This window comes from Pongo abelii, chromosome 19 (genome assembly GCF_028885655.2).
Source record: "Pongo abelii isolate AG06213 chromosome 19, NHGRI_mPonAbe1-v2.0_pri, whole genome shotgun sequence".
NCBI classification, from domain to species: domain Eukaryota; kingdom Metazoa; phylum Chordata; class Mammalia; order Primates; family Hominidae; genus Pongo; species Pongo abelii.
Genome location: NC_072004.2, coordinates 98,461,132 through 98,483,223, shown reverse-complemented (window position 1 = coordinate 98,483,223; position 22,092 = coordinate 98,461,132). Strand labels below are relative to the sequence as shown.

General features: G+C 46.2%; 1 protein-coding gene across 29 annotated transcripts in view; it reads left to right on the top strand.

Moving 5' to 3' along the window:
* Nucleotides 1-22,092, top strand: part of B3GNTL1 (UDP-GlcNAc:betaGal beta-1,3-N-acetylglucosaminyltransferase like 1) — a 101,006-nt gene that overhangs the window by 1,203 nt on the left and 77,711 nt on the right. For 27 of the 29 annotated variants that reach the window (XR_010138043.1, XR_010138042.1, XR_010138040.1 and 24 more), the window contains exons 2-4: nt 2,188-2,304; nt 2,403-2,502; nt 15,416-15,480. Coding sequence is in view for 10 of the 29 variants with exons in the window: in XM_024234565.3 (XP_024090333.1) it covers nt 2,188-2,304; nt 2,403-2,502; nt 15,416-15,480 (282 nt within the window). In the remaining 19 variants the exon portion in view is untranslated. Of the gene's footprint in view, nt 1-631; nt 750-2,187; nt 2,305-2,402; nt 2,503-15,415; nt 15,481-22,092 lie in introns of those variants that run through there. The other 2 variants (XR_010138038.1, XR_010138044.1) reach the window with 2 other exon arrangements.

Below are 22,092 nucleotides of genomic sequence, written 5' to 3'. Positions count from 1 at the left end.
TCACACATTCCCGGCACACTTGCCCATGCCCCACACACCCGTCTTGTGCCTGCACACCTGCTTCACACACCTGCTCTGCGTCCTGCATACGTGCCCGTGCCCCATACCTGCCTGTGCACCTGCCCTGCACACCTGCCTGCACATCCCACACACCTACCTGCACACCTGCTTCGTGCCCACACACCTGCCTGTGTGCCCAGCACACTTACCCCAAACACGTGCCCTAAAGACCTGCCCACAAGCCCCGAACACCTTCTCCGTGCTCTGGCAGAGGCTGGAGCAAAGGCCCTCAGGGTTCAGACCGAGGCAATAGGCTGATGCAGTGAACAACCACAGGGGTGTAGTATTAGCAGTCGCCCAAAGGCTCAGGATGTTTTCTTTTTTTTCTTTTTTTTTTCTTTTTTCCAGACTTTTTTCTTTTTTATTCTAGTCTTACTAAAATTGGGGACAGGTGAATCAAGGTCTGTCTTTGATAGAAACATTATATTTTATAGATCTTGAGAAAAATTATTTCCTTCTTTTCCTTTAAGTAAATCCAAACTAAGGTAAATTTGTAAATAAATTAGGGAACTCGTTTTGTTTTTTTTTTAATTTTTATTTTTTGAAATGGAGTTTCACACTCGTTGCCCAGGCTGGAGTACAATGGCGCGATCTCGGCTTACCGCAACCTCTGCCTTCTGAGTTCAAGTGTTTCTCCTGCCTCAGCCTCCCGAGTAGCTGGGATTACAGGCGTGCACCACCACACCAGGGTAATTTTGTATTTTTAGTAGAGACGGGGTTTTTCCATGTTGGTCAGGCTGGTCTCGAACTCCCAACCTCAGATGATCTGCCCGCCTCGGCCTCCCAAAGTGCTGTGATTACAGGCGTGAGCCACTGCGCCTGGCCAGAACTCGTTTTATTCTTATAAACCTAAGTCCAGGAAGAGATAAAGTGAGGTTTCATTTGTAAAGAACTTGACTAAATTGTGTTTTCAACACAATTTCAACTTTTCTTTTTTGGATATAGATTAAGGGTGAGGACAGACTAATCTCTGAGTATCGCTCCGTATCACTTAATATTATGATGTATAAAATTAAGACTTAACTCCTCTAATCGGTTGTTTTGTTGGCATTGAGTTTCACTGGTTTTACTCCATCCCACTTCAGACATTTTGTTTTGGGCTGCACGAGAAAAGGACAATGCTAGTGGCAAGCCAGCCCAAAACAACGTGTAGGACAAAGGAATCTAGAGATGGACGTCAGGCCTCCCATTTGCTCAGCTGGGTTCTTTGAACACCTCCTGCCCGATACTTCGTTAAAACATTGTTTTTTGTGGGCCAGGGGTTACTTAAAGGGGTTACTTTGTTGCAGGTTTTCTAACATGGTTTGCGGAAATGCTTATTCCACCTAGAACATGACCAATCAACGCCTGTAGTCCCAGCTACTCAGGAGGCTGAGGCAGGAGAATGGCGTGAACCCGGGAGGCAGAGCTTGCAGTGAGCCGAGATCGCGCCATTGCACTCCAGGCTAGGCCACAGAGCCAGACTCCGTCTCAAAAAAAAACAAAAACAAAAAAACCAACCAGTTATTTTCATGAGTGAGTTGGAAGGTACCCAGATACTTTCTTCAACCAAAATGATGTTTCTGATCAGTGATTGGAAAACTCATGATTTACCATTGAATTGGGAACAATTTGATGCCTTTCAGTTTTTTTGTTTTGTTTTGTTTTTTTGAGACGGAGTCTCGCTCTGTCTCCCAGGCTGGAGTGCAGTGGCGCGATCTCAGCTCACTGCAAGCTCCGCCTCCCGGGTTCATGCCATTCTCCCGCCTCAGCTTCCTGAGTAGCTGGGACTACAGGCACCTGCCACCATGCCTGGCTAATTTTTTGTATTTTTAGTAGAGACGGGGTTTCACCATGTTAGCCAGGATGGTCTCAATCTCCTGACCTTGTGATCCGCCCGCCTCGGCCTCCCAAAGTCCTTTCAGTTTTTTTTTTTTTTTTTTTCGCTTTCAAAAACATATAGAAGGCAGTTCAGGGAAAGCTAAGACATAAAGAATCTCACGAGCATGTGAAGAGCCTGGAGAAAAGGAGTGGACACCTTTGGTTTGTCACGGCATGTGTGCGGGTGGTGAAGGGGAGCTAAATTAGAACCATGGAAAGGGAACTAGGTTTTCACACTTCTATTAATCCATTTCTTTTGAATTCCAGTCTATTATCCTCCCAGTCCACAACGCTGAACCGTGGCTGGATGAATGTTTGAGGTCTGTTTTGCAACAGGATTTTGAAGGCACCATGGAGCTGTCTGTTTTCAACGATGCCAGTAAGGTTTGTATGAACTTCCTGTCGGGTGACTTAGCCTCAGTGTAAGCAACGGTTGACTGTTTGGAGGGAAGTTTCCTGACCTGCCAGCGTTCTGCTTTCAGGACAAGTCTGGGGCTATCATTGAAAAATGGAGAGTGAAGCTGGAAGATTCCGGTGTCCACGTGATCATTGGGGGGCACGATTCTCCTTCTCCCCGAGGCGGTAAGTAAAGATGCTTAGTTTATTAAACTATAATTCGCGGTTTCTTATCAACTTACATACTGAAACAGTTTCATGTTGTTCAAATACTGACAAAAAGTATCCTGGTGGTAACTGGGTCTACCACTTATTAAGAACCTAGTAGAGGCCGGGTGTGGTGGCTCACACCTGTAGTCCCAGCACTATGGGAGGCCAAGGCAGGTGGATCCCTTGAGGTCAGGAGTTCAAGACCAGCGTGGCCAACATGGTGAAACCCCATCTTTACCAAAAAATACAAAAATTAGCCGGGCGTAGTGGCCATGCCTGTAATCCCAGCTACTTGGGAGGCTGAAGCGTGAGAATTGCTTGAACCCAGGAGGCAGAAGTTGCAGTGAACCGAGATCATGCCACTGCCCTCCAGCCTGGGTGACAGAGCAAGACTCCATCTCAAAAAAGAGAGAGAGAGAGAGGAAGGAAGGAAGGAAAGAAGGAAGGAAGGAGAGGAGGAGAAAAATGAAAGAAAGACAGAGAAAAGAAAGAAAAGAAAGAACCTAGTAGACCTAAAATTTTTTATTCTTTGGTAGGGATTTATTATAGACCTAAATTTCTTATTCTTTGGTAAGGATTTATTATAGACCTAAATTTCTTATTCTTTGAAAAGGATTTATTATAGACTTAAGTTTCTTATTCTTTGGTAGGATTTGTTATAGACCTGGATTTCTTATTCTTTGGTAGGGATTTATTATAGACCTAAATTTCTTATTCTTTGGTAGGATTTATTACTATGATGTGAATGTCTGTGTCCACCCCCGAATTCATATTTGGAACTCCCAGGGTGATAGTATTAGGATGACATTAGGTGGGGACTTTGGGAGGTGATTAGGACATGAGGGTGGGGCCTCACCAATGAGATTAGTGCCCTAATAAAAGAGGCCACACAGAGCTCCCTCACCCCTCCTGCTCTGTAAGAACACAGAGAGAAGGCACCTCTGTGAGCCAGGAAGGGGCCTCACCAGACACCGAATCTGCTGGAGCGTTACTCTTGGATTTCCCAGCCACCAGAACTGTGAGAAGCCCCTTCTGCCACCCAGTCTGGGGTATTCTGCAGTGTCACACAGTGTCACACAGGCTCTTCCCTCCCTGGCAACCGCTCGTCTGCTTTCTGTCTCTGTAGATTTGCCTGTTCTGGACGTTTCATATGAATGGAGTCAGGTTCCACGTGCTCTTTTGTAACCGGCTTCATTTAGCATAACGTTTTAACGTTCCTCTGTGCTGTGGCATGTATCCGTGCTCCATTCCTTTTTCTGGGAGGATGATACTCAGTTGTACATAAGTACCATGTTTTGTGTGTCCGTTTGTCAGGCAGTGGACATTTGAGTTGTTCTACCCTTTGCTGCTGTGAATGGTGACAGTCTGAACATTTGTGTACAGTTGTTTGAACACTGGTTTTCAAATCCTTTGGGTATATTCTTTGGTGTAGAATTTCTGGCTCATATTGTAATTCTGTGTTTAACATACTGAGGAGCTGCCAAACTTTTCCACAGTGGATGCGTTTTACATTCCTACCAGCAGTGTATGAACGTTCCAATTTCTACATATCCTCATCGACACTTGCTATTTTCTGTTTTTAAATTATAGCCACGATAGCGGGTATGAAGTGGTGTCTCATTGTGGTTTCAATTTGAATGTCCTTGTTGACTGAAGATGTTGTGCCTCTTTTCATGTGCTTGTTGGCCATTTATCTATCTTCCTTGGGCCAGGCATGGTGACTCACGCCTGTAATCCCGGCACTTTGGGAGGCTGAGACGGGTGGATCACCTGAGGTCAGGAGTTTGAGACCAGCCTGGCCAACATGATGAAACCCCATCTCTACTAAAAATACCACACACAAAAAATTAGCCAGGTGTGGTGGCGGGCGCCTGTAATCTCAGCCACTTGGGAGGCTGAGGCAGGAGAATCGCTTGAACCCAGGAGGCAGAGGTTGCCCTGAGCTGAGATGGTGCCACTGTACTTCAGCCTGGGTGACAGAGTGAGACTCCATCTCAAAATAAATAATAAAAGATAAATGGGCCTGGTTTGGTGGGTCACGCCTGTTATCCCAGCGCATTGGGAGGCCAAGGCAGATCGATCACCAGAGGTCGGGAGTTTGAGACCAGCTGCCCAACATGGTGAAACCCCATCTCTACTAAAAATACAAAAATTAGCCGGGCATAGTGGCGCACGCCGGTAATCCCAGCCACTCAGGAGGCTGAGGCAGGAGAATCGCTTGAACCCAGGAGGTAGAGGTTGCTGTGAGCCGAGATCGCGCCATGGACTCCAGCCTGGCAACAAGAGCGAAACTCCGTCTCAAAAAATAATAAATAAATAAATAAATATATATATATATATATATATCTTCCTTGAAGAAATGTTTATTCAAGTATTTTGGCCATTTTAAAAATTGAGCTGTATGTGTTTTCATTGTTGAATTGTAAGAGCTCCTTATATCTTCTGGATACTAGAGCTTTATTATATATAATTTGCAATTTTTTTCCCATTCTTTGGGTTATCTTTTCACCCTCTCGAGAGTGTCCTTTGATGCACAAAAGGCTTATGATTTTGATGAAGACAAAAATCTAATTTATTATTTCTTTTGTGGCATGTGCTTTTGGTGTCATTTCTAAGAAGCCACGGCGAAATCAAGGTCATGAAGATTTTATCTGTATGTTTTCTTCAGAATTATACTTGTAGCTCTTATATTTAGGCCTTTGATCCATTTTGACTTAACTTTTATGTATGGTGTGAAGCAGAGGTCCAGCTTCATTCTTTTGTAAGTAGATACTCAGTTTTTCCAACACCATTTAAAAGACTATTCTTTCTCCACTGAATTGTCTTGGTATTCTTGTCAAAAATCCATTAACCATAAACGTATGGATTCATTCCTGGACTCCAAATTCTATTCCGTTGGTTTATATGTCTGTCCTTACACCAGTACCTCATTGTTTTGATTACTTTAGCTTTGTGACAAGTTTTGTGAATTGTTTTCTTAATTTCCTTTGAGACTGCTCATTTCTAGGGGATAAACAACTGATTTTTCTTAGTGTTGACCTTGTATTCTACAATTATTAGCTCTAATAGTTTATTAGCTCTAATAGTTTGTTCTTTGTGGGATTTTAGGATTTCCTGTATTTAAGATCATATTATCTATGAGTAGAGATAGTTTTGCTTCTTCTTTTACAATTTAGATTCTTTCTTTCTTTTTCTTTCTTTCTTTTTTTTTTGAGACAGAGCCTCACTCTGTCATCCAGGCTGGAGTGCAATGGCACGGTCTCAGCTCACTGCAAGCTCCGCCACCTGGGTTCAAGCAATTCTCCTGCCTCAGCCTCCTGCGCAGCTGGGACTACAGGCGTGCGCCACCACAACCGGCTAATTTTTTTGTATTTCTAGTAGAGACGGGGTTTCGCCATGTTGGCCGGGCTGGTCTCAAATGTCTCACCTCAGGTGATTCGCCCGCCTCGGCCTCCCAAAGTGCTGGGATTACAGGTGTGAGCCGCCGCACCCGGCTTTTATCTTTCTTAATTGCTCTGGCTAATGTTTCCAGGACAGTGCTGAATAGAAGTGGTGAAAGTGGGCATCCTTGCTTAGGTTCTCCTAAGCAATTTTAGGGGAAAAGCTTTCAGTCTTTCACCATTGAATATGATATTAGCTGTAGGTTTTTATAAATGCCATTTGTTACGCTAAGGAGGGTCCCTTTTAATTCTAGTTTGTTGAATTTTTAAATCATGAAAGGGTGTCGGATTTTGTCCAATGCCTTTTCTACACCAATTTGAGATGATCATATAGTGTTTTCCCCTTTATCTGTTAAGATGTTATATTAAGTTGATTGACATCCTATGTTGAACCACCCTTGCATTATTGGTATACTGCTGGATTCAGTTTGCTAGTATGTTGTTGAAGATTTTTGCATATATATTTCTAAGGGATATTGGCCTATAGGTTCCTATTCATATGATATCTTTGTGTGGCTTCCGTATCAGAGTAATACTGGCCTCATAGAATAAGTGTTTCTTTCTCTTGTGTTTTGGAAGAGTTTGGGAAGGATTGGTGTTAGTAGTTCTCTGTGTTTGGTGGAATTCATCAGTGAAGTCGCCTGACTCTGGGCTTTTTTGTTGGGAGTTTTTGTTTTTTTTTATTACTGAGTCAATCTCTCTATTTGTTATAGGTGTGTTGAGTTTTTTTTTTATTTCTTCTTGAGTCAATTTTGGTAGTTTGTTTGTTTCTAGGAATTTGTCCATTTCATCTAGGTTATCTAATTTTTTGGCATACGTTATTCTTCCCACTGTCATAATCCTTTTAGTTTCTGTTAAGTTTGGGAGTCATGTACCACTTTTTACTTCAGCATTTTGAGCTGTCTTTCCTTCTTTCTCAGTCTAGCTGGGTTTGTCAATTTTGTTGACCCTCTTCAAAGAATCAGCTTTTTTTGTTGATTTGCTATTGTTTTGTTATTGTTTATTTTCACTCTAGTCTTTACTATTTCCTTCCTTCTGCTAGCTGTGTTTTTAGTTTGTTTTTCTTTTTCTAGCTTCTTAAGGTGTACTTTTAGGTTCTTGATTTTAGACCTCTTTTACGTAGGCATTTATAGCTATAAATTCCTTTCTATGCACTGATATTTCTACATCCTGAAAGTTTTGGTTTGTTGTGTTTTTGTTTTCGTTTGTCTGAGTATATTCTAATTAGCCTTATGATTTCTTCTTTGACATATTGGTTGCTGAAGAGTATATGGTTTAGCTTTCATTTATTTATGAATTTTTCAGTTTTACTTCTGTTATTTATTTCTAGTTTCATTTCACTGTGGTCAGAGAAGATATTTCATATAATTTCAATCTTTAAAAAAATGTTTAAGGTACGTTTTATGTCCGGACGTGTCATCTGTCCTGGAGAATGTGCCATGTGCACCTGAGAATGTGTGTTCTGCTGCTGTCGAGTGGAGTATTCTGTATATTTCTGCTAAGTCTAGTTGGTTTATAGTATTGTTCAAGTTCTCTGTTTCTTTATTATCTTCTGTGTAGATGTTCTCTCCATTATTGAAAGTAGAATATTGAATCTCCGACTGTTAGGGTAGAACTATTTCTCCCTCCAGTTCAGTCATTCTTTGCCTTAGTTAATTTTGTGACCCTCTTGTTAGATGTGTACGGTTTTATACTTGTTATATCTTCTTGATCAATTGACTCTTTTATCAATATATAGTCTTTCTTTGTCTTTTCTAATAATTTTTTAGTTGAAGTCTATTTTGTCTGATATTAGTACAGCCACGCCAGCACTCTTTGATTACTAGTTGCGTGGAATATCTCTTTCCCTTGTTTCACTTTCGGCCTACTTGTGCCTTTGGATCTGAAGTGAATTCCTCATATAGACAGCATTTAGATGGATCATAATTTTCAAGATCCATTCTGCCAGTTTTTGCCTTTTAATTGGAGAATTTACTCCATTTACATTTAAAGTGATTTCTGACAAGGAAGGACTTTTGCCATTTTGCTATTTGCTTTCTTTATGTCTTATGGCTTTTTTATTCCTCAATCCTGTATTACTACCTTCTTTTCTGTTTAATTGCTTATTTCTGATGTGCCATTTTGATTCCCTCATTTCCTTTTCTGTATATTTCTAAGTGATCATCTTAGTGGTTACTGTGAGGATTACAGTGAACATCTTAAATTTATAACAATGTAGTTTGAATTAACACTTAGCTTCAATCATGTAACATTAACATAAATTCATAAATTATTTTCATGAACATAGATTTATAATTGTTTCTTGGTGTGTGTGTGGCAGTAGGGGGCAGTGGCTCACTCTGTCACCCAGGCTGGAGTGCAGTGGCATGATCTTGTCTCACTGCAGCCTCCACCCAGTGGGTTCAAGTGATTATTGTGCCTCAGCCTCCCAGGTAGCTGGGAATACAGGTGCCTGCCAGCATGCCTGGGTAAGTTTTGTATTTTTGGTAGAGAGGGGGTTTTGCCCTGTTGCCCAGGCTGGTCTCGAATTCCTGGACTCAAGTGATCCACTCGCCTCGGCCTCCCAAAGTGCTGGGATTATAGGCATGAGCCACAGCACCCGGCTTGTTTTCTGTATTTGTTTTAAAAGCATATAGGAAAAAATACAAACCAAAATAATACTGTCTTTTATATTTACCTGAATAGTAAACTTTATCCCTGTTCTTCATTTCTTCTTTGTCTGTGAGTTCCTGTTTAGTGCCCTTTAGTTTCAGCCCTACAATGAACTCCCTCAGTTTTTGTTTATCTTGGAATGTCTTAATTGCTTCTTCATTTTTGAAAGATGGCTTTGCTGGATATAGGATTCGTAATTGACAGTGTTTTTCTTTGAGCACTGTGAATACAGATGTTCCCCAACTTATGATAGTTCAACTTACCATTTTTCTACTTTACGATGCTGCAAAGGCAATACAAATTCAGTAGAAACTGGTTCTGTCACGATGCCAGGCAGTGGCCATGAGTCACAGCTCCCAGTCCCCCACGCATTTTTGACTTAAGATGTTTTAAACTTACAGTGGGTTTACCTAGACATAGGCTCACCCTAAGTTGAGGAGCATCTGTGTGTGACCCCATTGCCTGTGGCCTTCATTGTTTCTGATGAGAAGTAAGCAGTTAATCTTATTGAGGGTCTCTTGTAAGTGACAAGTGATTTTCTCTTGTCACTTTCAATATTTTGTCCTTATCTTTGGTTTCAGCATTTTTACTGTGATGTGTTTAGCTGCGAATCTTTTGTGTTTATCCTACATGGAGTTTGTTGAGCTTCCTGGATGTGTAGATGAATGTTTTTCAATAATTTGAGAATTTTTCAGCCATTATTTTTTCAAACTTTTCTGCTTATTTCTCTTGCCTTTCCTTGTGGTACTTGCATTGTGCATATGTTGGTACAGTTACTGGTATTCCAGCTTCTCTGAGATGCTTTTCACTTTCTTCGTTCTTCTTTCTCTCCATTTTCAGATTCAGACTTATCCATCTATCTCTGTGTTTGCTAATGTTTCTTCTGCATATTTAAATATACTCTTGAGCTCCTCCAGTAAAATTTTAGTAATTTGAGAATTTTTCAGCCATTATTATTATTATTATTTATTTATTTATTTATTTATTTATTTTTTTGAGATGGAGTCTCACTCTGTTACCCAGGCTGGAGTGCAATGGCATGATCTCAGCTCACTGCAAGCTCCGCCTCCCGAGTTCACGCCATTCTCCTGCCTCAGCCTCCCAAGTAGCTGGGACTACAGGTGCTCGCCACCAGGCCCAGCTAATTTGTTGTATTTTTTAGTAGAGATGGGGTTTCACCATGTTGGCCAGGATGTTCTCGATCTCCTGACCTTGTGACCCACCCGCCTCGGCCTCCCAAAGTGCTGGGATTACAGGCATGAGCCACTGCGCCCGGCTTCAGCCATTATTTTTTCAAACTTTTTTTCTGCTTATTTCTCTTGCTCAAGAATATTTTTACGCTCAATTGACAGTTTGGCTGGGTATAGAATTCTAGGTGCGAAATAATTTTTCTTAGAATTTTAAAGGGATTGCCTCTTTATAGTCTAGTGTCCATGTTTCTAATAAGAAATCTTATGCCAGTCTGACTCTTGTTATTTTAAAGGTATTGTTTCTCAAAGTATTTAAGATTTTTCTTTTTGTGCTTTTGAATTTTGAAATTTCATGATGCTGGGTCAAGGTGTGTCGAGGTTTCTTCATTCACCCTCTGTTTTTATGTTGAATGATGAGCTTGTGTTATTAGCTTTGATTGTAATAGATCGGGGTCCTTTTAGTTTGACTTTAAACTTTCCATATAAGACTTGAAAAAAATATGCCTGCCTATATTGCATGGGGCTGAGAAAGTCGAGGTTGGCAGATGATATGTTTTTAGTTGGTGGACAGGTTCCTACAGATTTTAGGAGTCACAGCTTCTCTAAAATAAGGGTCGTCAACTTTGCTGCATCTTAGAATCATCAGTGAGTTTTATAAAACCAGTGCCTTATTCTCACCCTAAGATATTCTCATGTAATTGGTCTGGGGTGCAGCATGGGCATTGAGATTTTAAAAGCTTTCCAGAAGATTCTGAGACACATCCAGGATCAGGAGCCACTGCTTTAGAATGTGCTCAGGAATGGGTGGCACCACCCCACTTTCTAGTGGACTTGGTCCTGAGGGAGTCTTACAGCTACGATGTATTTCAGGGGCAAGTGGCTGAGGGTTTACGGTCCCTCTGGAATGTCCCCGTGTGAGAGCCTGGGGAGTTAAGTCCTCTGTTGGGTCCTGTTCAGATCTGTGAGACTCACAAAATCACAGGCTCACCCGCGGGGTGTCTCAGTGGACAGGAGCAGCTCCTGGCCCCGGCTCTTCTCCTGCAGCGCTTTGGGGCTCAGAAGATGCAGGAGTAAAGTAGACTCGGGTGTGGGGCCAGGCTGGTGGGGTCGGCTCCACGGCCACCTTGCTCTGCCTCCGTTTTCTTATTTGTGAACAGGCCGTGGTAGTCAGTACCCGTCTTGGAGTGCTGTGAGGTGTGAAATGAGCTAATCCGCAGTGTGTTTAGAACAGGTGCGGGCGGCGGGCGCTCAGCGGTGTGTCTAGAACAGGTGCGGGCGGCGGGCGCTCAGCGGTGTGTCTAGAACAGGTGCAGGCGGCGGGCACGCAGCAGTGTGTCAAAAAGCCAGGGGCATAAACAGGTGCAGAGAGGAAATGCACCCGGGGAGGTGAGTGCCTGTTCTGCCCTGGGATGGATGGTGGGCGGCAGGCACTCAGGAGGTGTTGGCAGCTGTCGTCATCATCACTGCTGTTATCATCATCATCATCTTGTGTATTTGCAAGATGTTTTTTCCCAAGTTATATCTTGTTTTCATTATCTTTCATTGGTTTGAAATAGAAAACTCTTTATAAATTGATTATTGTAGAATGTCTGTTTCAACTTGCTTCTGAAATGTGTGTAAACAAATTGGTTTTTGAAACTACTATAAACATCCTTTAATATTCTTTTTTTTTTTTTTTTTTTTTTTTTTTGAGACAGAGTCTCACTCTGTCACCCAGGCTGGAGTGCGGTGGCGCGATCTCGGCTCATTGCAAGCTCCACCTCCTGGGTTCTCGCCATTCTCCTGCCCCAGCCTCCCAAGTAGCTGGGACTACAGGTGCCCGCCATCACGCCTGGCTAATTTTTTTGTATTTCAGTAGAGATGGAGTTTCACCGTGTTAGCCAGGATGGTCTTGATCTCCTGACCTCGTGATCCGCCTGCCTCAGCCTCGCAAAGTGCTGGGATTACAGGTGTGAACCACCGTGCCTGGCCTAATATTCTTTTAAGTTAAAGAATATTAGAGGGTGTTTTGCATCTTTTATAGTTGGATGAAAACAAATTTAAAGTATTTTGGTGACTGTTGTGACACTCCTTGTCTAAAAACATTCATCCATTTTGAAAACATTTTGCTTTTCATAAAATACTTTTTATAGATTAGCTCTAACTTGAGGCACATCCCATTTGTATGAATTCTATCAATAATAAAAACAATCCATTGTAAAGTTCTGAAGGACCAAGGTGAAGGGCTGAAATGAGCCATCCTGCTGCCTGTCTGAAGTGTGGGTAAGGAGACCTCGTGGGGACCCTATTCTACACTTTAATAAAATATGTTGGTTTGGTTATAGCTGAAAGGGACGTATTTTCCTGTAATAATATTTTTTCTTGAATAGGGAGAGTTATATTGACTATTAGATCCAAAGTGTCTCTTTTCAGAAGTGCTGGGTATTTGAAATGGGCTGATTCACTTATTATGATTCATGCACTAACGGAGCCCCACTTTCCTAATAATGTCGCCACTTGCTAAAACCAAAATGAAGTACAATCCCCCCTCTTCTCTCCAGGAGGAAGGAATGTTAATATCTCTCCGCTGTGTGAGTTTTTCCTGCTGAGACCATGGCAACCAGATCCCCTCACAAAGGGACTGGCCTCCCCAGGCAGGAGCCCCACACAAACATTTGACTTTCTTCAAGGCAATAATATTAAAGCAAATTCCTTGTCTTTGCCAAACACAGGATTCATTGTGAGAAACTTCCAGCTTCCTTAGTGAGATAAGTCTTCCTTCGTTACCCAGGCTCACGGATACCCTTCTCTCCTGAAACCTGACGCTAACAAGCCACGTTGTGAGCAGAGCCCCTGGTGACTGTGGTGTGCCTGTGGAAGGCCCCTTCCGGCCCTTCGTCCTCACAGGTGCCTCCGCCTGTGTTTCTCGTGAGGAGCTTCAGGGCACTCACCTTGCTCTGCAGCGATGATGGAGGCTTGGCTGCAGCGGCCCTGGAGACACGGCCCACCGTCCCTCCCAGGGCAGAACAGACGCTCACCTCCCCGGGTGCATTTCCTCCCTGTACCTGTTTATGCCCCTGGCTTTTTGACATCTGGGACCCTCTGGCTAACTGGGTTGAGCTGGCTAAACGTTAGGGATTAATGCTAGAAATTAAACTGCTACCTGGTATGAAGAGGGGCACTGCTCTGGGTTGGAGAACGCAGAGAGGGTGGGAGACTCTGTGTGTCTCGCTTCTGTGCGGCTGTGCGGTCCCAGTGGTGCTGTGAGCTTGCTCGATGCCCCCCCGGAACAAGGCAGCCCCCGTGGGGTGGGAGCCCTGCCTTCCCCTCCTTATAGTGGAGACGGGAGAGTGCCACGGGTGTGGCCGACATGCACACTGTCCCCTCCGACCGACAACTTTGTGCAGCTTGTCTTGATTTGGATACGAGAGAGATCTGTTGCTTAATTCTGCACACGTCTGTTTTGCTTTGTGTGACTTTCCTGGGTGCCATCATGTCTGTAACTGTCCGGTGTTGCCAGCGTCTTTTCTAGGGAAAGTGGGTATCCTGCCCCTTGGAGCCTCCTCAGCACCCTCATTTTGGGCTAAATGCCACCTCTGATCCACCCTGCCATCGGCATCCAGGCTGAGCTTGCCGTGCATCAATTTCTGCTTGTTACTCCTTGTTCAGAAGCGTTCCTTGGCTACCCCTGCTGGCAGGGGGAAGTTGAGCCTTCTTAGCCCAACACGCAGTTCCCACGAAGCTGCCCAGTGCCTGCTTTCCCAAACATAGGTTGCCCCAAATAATGAGGTCTGCCCAGACTGCCCACCGCCCGCAGGGCGGCACCCAGGATGGTGGTCTGCCCTGGGCTGCCTTGCTTCTGCTGGTTTACATTCTTAACAGCCTCAGGCTCTTGCCACAGCTCCCTAACAGGGACCCTTTAAGCCTCCCTAGCCCCGTTTTCAATCCCGTTCATTTGGCGTTTAACCATAGGTCATCGTTCAGCTCTTTTTCCAGCTCAGTTGTGATGTCTTTGAAGACAGAGATTTTTTGAAACTCCTCTTAAAATATAATAGCCATACAGAAAAGTTCATATCACAGTCTTACTGCTGGATGAAGGTTCGCAAGCTGCACACACCATGTAACCGGCACCCTGAGGAAGAACAGAAGATCACAGCCACCAGAAGCCCCCTCGGGCCCCTCTGGTCACCCCCTTCCCCAAGGGCAGCTGCTTTCCTAGTTTCTCACAGCACAGAAGAATTTCGGCTGCCCTCGTGCTCCGGGCCAGTGCCCCCACCCAGCAGCTGCTCCCTTCTGTGCTTAGCAGCCTGGGAGAAGCACCCACACGGTGTGTACAGCCTTGGAGGGTGCCTTCTTGTCATGTATGTTTCCAGCTTTTCCGTTCTGCGCTTGGGTAGTTCCCAGTTTTGAGCTCTGATGACAGTGCTGCTCTTGGTGGCCGTGCAGATTAAGTTCTGCTGGGTTTACGCTGCACAGTGTCTGCTACGATCAGAGCTGGGTCATGGGATGTGCACCCACTCTGGTGTTGTAGATGCTGGCAGCACATTCAGCTCATCACAGAGATGCACGCCAAGATGATCACCCACCAAGTGTCCAGCCCAGTGACCTCCCCCAGCCCGTCACACACGTGCAAACCGCCCTCCGAGTGTCTACCTCAGTGACCTCCCTCAGCCCGTCACACACGTGCAAACCGCCCTCCGAGTGTCTACCTCAGTGACCTCCCTCAGCCCGTCACACACGTGCAAACCGCCCTCCGAGTGTCTACCTCAGTGACCTCCCTCAGCCCGTCACACACGTGCAAACCGCCCTCCGAGTGTCTACCTCAGTGACCTCCCTCAGCCCGTCACACATGTGCAAACCGCCCTCCGAGTGTCTACCTCAGTGACCTCCACCAGCCTGTCACACACGTGCCAGCCTCCAACTTCTCTCTTGTGACCGGATCCTGACTTTCATCAGAGTAGACTTTACAGACTTCCTTCCAGGGATATTTTAATTTTGTTTAAAAAAATATTCCCAGGACTTAGCTTAGTGCTATACTCAGTAAAGGTCCATCTCATTTTTTTTTCCTTCAGTGAGCATATCAGACTTTAATGAAGTGCCTGGTGGACTCTGTGTTTTATCCTTGTTCTCGTTATGCCACCTACCAAAGGTGGAGTATTGTCTCTCTCTGACTTTCCTTTCATTCCTTTGAAAGCTGACCCACATTTTTGGTGGCAGTGCAAAATGTTCCTAGCTTTCTTATAGAACATCGTATATTGGCCGGGCGTGGTGGCTCACACCTGTAATCCCAGCACTTCGGGAGGCCGAGGTGGGCAGATCACCTGAGGTTGGGAGTTCGAGACCAGCCTGACCAACATGGAGAAACCCCCAAATACAAAATTAGCCAGGCGTGGTGGCAGGCGCCTGTAATCCCAGCTACTCGGGAGGCTGAGGCAGGAGAATCGCTTGGACCCGGGAGGCGGAGGTTGCAGTGAGCCAAAATCACGCCATTGTACTCCAGCCTGGGCAACAAGAGGGAAACTCCGTCTCAAAAAAAAAAAAAAAAGAATATCGTATACTAAGCTCTATGAAAGAGAAGGCTGCTGGAAACTGAATTATAATAGAGTTTTGCTCTTGTTTTTTCCACAGTTGGATACTCTAAAAATCAAGCAGTTGCCCAGAGCTCAGGGTCTTACCTTTGCTTTTTGGATTCGGTAAGTAACTTTCTTTTTTGTAATGTATAAATGTGTACATGTTGGTTGAATAATTAAATGATCTTACATTTTAGTGCAGTTCTTGAAAATCATTTTTCTAATGGTTATTAGACTAATAATGTATTAGTCTGTTTTTATGCTGCTGATGAGGACATAGCCGAGACTGGGTAATTTATAAAGAAAAAGAAGTTTAATAGACTCACAGTTCCATGTGGCTGCGCAGGCCTCACAGTCGTGCATGTCTGACGTGGTGGCCGATGAGAGAGGTAGCTGTGCAGGGAAACTCCTCCTTTGCAGTCCATCAGCTCTCCTGAGACTCACCCACTATCACTAGAACAGAAAGACCCGCCCCCGTGATTCAGTGGCCTCCCACCGGGGCCCTCCCACGACACGTGGGAATTGTGGGAGCTACAGTTCAAGATGAGATATGGGTGGGGACACAGCCCAACCTTATCAAATAGTTATTAATTCAAGATGAGATTTGGGTGGGGACACAGCCCAACCTTATCAAATAGTTATTAATTCAAGATGAGATTTGGGTGGGGACACAGCCCAACCTTATCAAATAGTTATTAATTCAAGATGAGATTTGGGTGGGGACACAGCCCAACCTTATCAAATAGTTATTAATTCAAGATGAGATTTGGGTGGGGACACAGCCCAACCTTATCAAATAGTTATTAATTCAAGATGAGATTTGGGTGGGGACACAGCCCAACCTTATCAGATAGTTATTAGACAACCTCAAAAATTACGGTCAATAGGTTGTTGCTGTTTAATTGCTGTAGCACTAAATGAGTTAATCATGATAAGTAAGATTACATAAAAATGTAAAATTGCACAGCAGAGAGCGATGTGAGCAAAATGAAGATAAACTGGGACGAAATCGGAAAATATGGTACTTAAAAGATGAATAACCTTACTGATTTATAAAGGTTGATAAGAAAACACTAAGAAAAGGCCGGGTGCGGTGGCTCACGCCGGTAATCCCAACACTTTGGGAGGCCGAGGCAGATGGATCACCTGAGGTCAGGAGTTTGAGACCAGCCTGGCCAACATGGCAAAACCCCATCTCTACTAAAAATACAAAATTAGCCAGGCGTGGTGGTGTGCGCCTGTAATCCCAGCTACTCGGGAGGCTGAGGCAGGAGAATCGCTTGAACCCAGGAGGCGGAGGTTGCAGTGAGCTGAGATTGCGCCATTGCACTCCAGCCTGAAACAAACAAACAAAACACTAAGAAAAATAGATAAGTAGGCAGAGGACAGAAGCAGACTCTCAGAAGTGGATGTACAAACAACTAATAAACTTTCTAAGAATTTAAGTTATTTGTATTCAAACACAGATTAGTGAGATTCTTTTAAAAACTGAATTAATAACCCTTTTAAAAATGTAGATAACTTAGGCTGGGCACAGTGGCTCACGCCTGTAATCCCAGCACTTTGGGAGGCCGAGGCGGGTGGATCACGAGGTCAGGAGATTGAGACCATCCTGGCTAACACGGTGAAACCCCGTCTCTACTAAAAATACTAAAAATTAGCCGGGCTTGGTGGTGGGTGCCTGTAGTCCCAGCTACTCGGGAGGCTGAGGCAGGAGAATGGCGTGAACCTGGGAGGCGGAGCTTGCAGTGAGCCGAGATCGTGCCACTGCACTCCAGCCTGGGAGACACAGCAAGACTCTGTCTCAAAAAAAAAAAAGTAGATAACTTAGTATTTTGGACAGTCTAAGTTGATGCCATCTTGACAGCGTAACTTTACATTTTCTATCAAGAGCCTGAAGAGTGTCCTTCACTCCTCAGCTTCCTTCTCGGCATCTCTGAGAACGATTTGGATATGAAGAAGCTTCAGGTTGTTGACTGTGATGGAAAACAGAAACGTTAACATGGGACGGGAGGGTCACGGTGGAGAAGTTTCCGGCAGGTCTCCGTGGGGGAGTCACTGTGATGTTTATAAAGACCTTTCAATAGCAGGACAAATGACTGAATAACAGGTAGTCGCTTGTATAGTCTACACTCGACTATAGATATTTTAAAAATTACTTTAAAATAAACTGTAAGAACATTTATCTGTATCTGTCCCTCCTCTGCGGCTGGGTTCCAGGGCTTCTGTGCATTCCTGGGGATGCCGCTCAGCGTCTCCAGGCTGCTCTGGCCCAGAGCTGCTGCCTACACAGGGATTCACGCAGGAGCTGACCGTTCCTCTCCTCCTGGCCCAGCTCTTTTCCTTGATCACCAGAAGCCTCCGCACACGCTCCTGGTACACGTGGAGGTTTGGGAGAGGCGTGCCCGAGCACAGACGGGGTAAAACTGCGTATTCATCGGCCCGGCTCGGGGAGGCAGAAGCCCCAGGGCGGCACCAGCTGCTGTGACTCCTGTCCTGCTGCCTGGATCTCTTTCTTTTCTTCTCTTTTCTTCTTAGACCAAAACGCCTCAGATTTCTCCTGTTTCCTTACACAGAACCTTCAGCCCTCTCTCCTGACCCTTCCCTGGGCTCATGTTTTCATGCTCAGATGGTCCATCCAATGTTTTCCTTGCTAAGACAGTGTCCACCAAGAACGGCTCAACCCACCACATGGAAAATAGTGCTTTTTATTGTCTTTGGGTGACAGGATTAGGGTGTGCTGGGCCCCTGAGCTCGGTCTGGGTCGGAGGCCTGGCCTGGTCTGACCCGTTGTTCAGCTCCCGAGCTCGGTCTGGGTCGGAGGCCTGGCCTGGTCTGACCCGTTGTTCAGCTCCCGAGCTCGGTCTGGGTCGGAGGCCTGGCCTGGTCTGACCCGTTGTTCAGCTCCCGAGCTCGGTCTGGGTCGGAGGCCTGGCCTGGTCTGACCCGTTGTTCAGCTCCCGAGCTCGGTCTGGGTCGGAGGCCTGGCCTGGTCTGACCCGTTGTTCAGCTCCCGAGCTCGGTCTGGGTCGGAGGCCTGGCCTGGTCTGACCCGTTGTTCAGCTCCCGAGCTCGGTCTGGGTCGGAGGCCTGGCCTGGTCTGACCTGTTGTTCAGCTCCCGAGCTCGGTCTGGGTCGGAGGCCTGGCCTGGTCTGACCCGTTGTTCAGCTCCCGAGCTCCGTCTGGGTCGGAGGCCTGGCCTGGTCTGACCCGTTGTTCAGCTCCCGAGCTCCGTCTGGGTCGGAGGCCTGGCCTGGTCTGACCCGTTGTTCAGCTCCCGAGCTCGGTCTGGGTCGGAGGCCTGGCCTGGTCTGACCCGTTGTTCAGCTCCCGAGCTCGGTCTGGGTCGGAGGCCTGGCCTGGTCTGACCCGTTGTTCAGCTCCCGAGCTCGGTCTGGGTCGGAGGCCTGGCCTGTTCTGACCCGGTTGTTGAGCTTCCGTGCCTGGCTTAGGAGCAGGTCTGCAGATGTTGTGAGGCTGGGCCTGTGGGCACCTTCCCGGGTGCCGGGTGCTCTGTGGAGTTGATGAGGATGAGAGTGAACATCCTTGAAGGACGTTGGGGTTTTGCCCGGCTGACCAGTGTGAACGTCACCTGAAACTCACTCTGGATCCAGTATGTGCAGAGGGCGTTAGAGTCTAATAGATTCGGTTCCTGATCTCTAGGGTTGGCAACTGAGGACGGTTTAAACAGATCTTCACCTTTTGCTCATGAAGCATCTCCATCCTCCCTGGGACCCACCCCACACCCGCTGCAGTCAGAGTGGAGCCTCACTGCACACCGTTCTCGTCATGTGACACCTGCCTAGACGGCTTGTCCTCGAGCCTGTTAGGTGGCCTCAGGTGTCCAGAAAGGCTGTGGAAGGCCTCCCCCATGACAGTCCCATGGCCAGGTTCCTAAGGGGCACAGGGGTGAGGCCTCGCAGAGCCCTGTCTAAACGTGACCCCGGTCCTGCGAGGGACCCGTGGGTGCTCGGGCGGCCGTCGCTGAATTTACACCCTTCCCTGCCGGCCTCTGATTGATGAGTGCCTGACGCGGCGTTTCCTCCTGGCACACACTGCTGTGTTCTCGTCTCAGTTGTTTGTGTTCTTGGAAACTTTAGTAGAATAAAACAAAGTAAACAAGAAGCCTGGCTTTTAACGAAATTAGCCTCTAAATATCTCGTTCATTATAATGATTCGGATTCCAGGCCTCTTAGAAATGTTCAAATATAATGTCTATGAAAACATCTGTAGAGCAGCTTCACCCAGGAGGTCTGGTGGTTGTGAGAGCGCTGCTTACTTCTGAGCCGACCAGGTTTTCTTTTCCCTTCGCCCTTCTGGGTTCCCAGGGTGGAGAGGCGCTGTCTGCCACCCTCCTGTCCCCCGACTCCCGTCTTCGCTGGGGAACCGGCCACGTGGCTGTCCACGTGCACAGGAAGCCACATGGCCTTCCTGGAACCGCCTGAGGCCTCTGAACTGGGGCCTCAGGTGAGAGGAGAGGGGCCCATGTGGCTGGGATGAGAAGGGCCAAGGCGGGGCAGGCGCTGTAGACGGGGACAGCCCAGAGGCTCTGCATCTACTCTGCCAGCTCTGCAGCATTGTCGTGGCGTCGCCGGGGCTGTGGGGAGGGTTACAGACAAGCCTGACCGTTCTCATCCTCGCTGCCGATCCTTGAACCAAGGGGACAGGGATGTGGCTGTAGCCATGCCCCAGACCCCGAGCAGCAGCGCGTCTAGAACCCTCGCAAGCCGCCAGGTGCTCTGAGCACAGCCTGCAGTGCCCCAGGCCTGTCCCGTGTCAGAGGCTGTTCTCCTTTCCACCTCTACAGCTGCCCTTCGCCTCCTTCTCCGCTAATCCCTTTATTTCTTTACTTTCCCACCTGTGGTTTTGCTTCTGCTTTATTTGCGCTCATTCTGCAGTTGTGTTCCTAACCCTTGAGCTGGGCCCTCCTCTCCAGGCTTTTGTTTCTAACATAAGATTTTCCTCTTATGGAGAACTTAGTACTGTAGGGGTGTCCGTAAGGTTTGAATATAAAACCCTAGTTATTATTCAGTTGTGTTTCCTAATTTCCATTATGATTTCTTTTTCTTCTTTTTAAATTTAGATCTTAGGATCTCAGGAGCCCAGAATCAAATTAATCACGACCTTTGGTTCAGGACACATTCTCCTCATTTGCTCATGCATGGCCCGTTTTATTTGTCTCTGTGATTGTAGCTGTACCTGTTTTCATGTGTAGCGACTAACTGAGGCCAGAGGTGCAGGTGGTAAAGGAATTTACCAAGACAGTTGTAGGTCAAGAAAGGCAGATTTATTCGAGAAAGCAGGAAGATAGGTTGCAAGAAAGCAAAGGGCGCATCAGCAAGAGAGGAGCTGACTGGCAGCAGACAGAGCCTTGCCGGGGTTTTTAAAGGTGGTGCTTGTGCTGGAGAGGGCCACGAGCAGTGCTGGTAACGCCAAGGTTGCAGGGAGCTAAGTTGCATTTTTCTCTCAGCCGAGGGTCTGGTGATAAGTTGGGCGGAGGAAGACTGTGAGTTAGGTGAGTTATTTGTGCAGACGTGCTATGTCCTGAACCATGAGGAAAGGCAGACATAGCCAATTTGCGAATTCTTTTTGCTTCCCCTGCTCCCCCCAGCCTGACTTCTCTTCCCTAATTAGGACTCCACACCTGTATTTTTGGTGTTACGAACACCCATGGACCTGCCACCTGACACAAGAGCCAGGTCGGTCCTCTCACGTCTTGCAGGTGACCACGACGCTTATCCCCTGCCTCCTTCCGCCCGGGTAACCGTCAGCCCAAATTCTGCGCTCACCATCCCTTGCTGTCCTTTTAGAATAACTATCTGGTATCTATACAAATCTGGAAAAAAAATTTTAACTTCAGTCCTTTTTAACTTTATAAAGTGGGTACCACCGTTGTATTTTGGAACTTTCAAACCTTATAATTGTTAAGGTCCATCCGTGTTGTTGCATCTCATTATAGTTTATTCAGGTTTCGAGAATTGAGGTAGAATTTACATGTAGCAAAGCGCAGGATTTCCGTGTGAAATTTGTGTACAACATGGATAATCTGTCTTGACAGCTCACACGCCTGTGTAACTCACACCCCAGTCAAGGTGCAGAGACTTCTGTCCCTCGGAACGGCCTGCACGCTCCCAGCTCCGGTCCCCACGGCAGCCACTGCCCTGACTTGGAGCCCCAGGGCTTCCGTTGCCAGCTCTTGAATTCTTGAATTTCATGCATACGTGAAACCGCACGCTGCGCCCTCGTGTTTCTCTTTCCACTCAGCCGAATGGTCATGCGTTACAGGTTGTGTGTTGGTGGCTCCTTACTGTTTCCTTATCCTTGTGTGACTGCACCATGATTGCGTCGATGCTGTAGTTTCCAGCTCGGGTTACTAGAATAAAGATGCCATTAACATTCTTGTCTGTCTTTCTGTGGATGTACCTTTCCGTTTCTCTTGGGAAATACCTAGGGGTGGAATTGGCACATCATAGGGAAAGGTATTTTTACCTTAAAGGAATCTGCTGAACAGTTTTCCGGCGTTCGTACTGTTCTGCCTTCCCGTCAGCAGTGTGTGGGCTCTGCGGCGTTGACGCTGTCGGCCTTAATTTTCATGATTCTAGTAGCTCTGATGTGTGTCTCACTGTGGTTTGACATTTTCCTGATGGCTGGTGGTGGTGAGCACCTTTTCATGGGTTTATTGGCCATTCATAAATCTTCTTTCATGAAATGCCCACATCTCACCTCTCACCTTT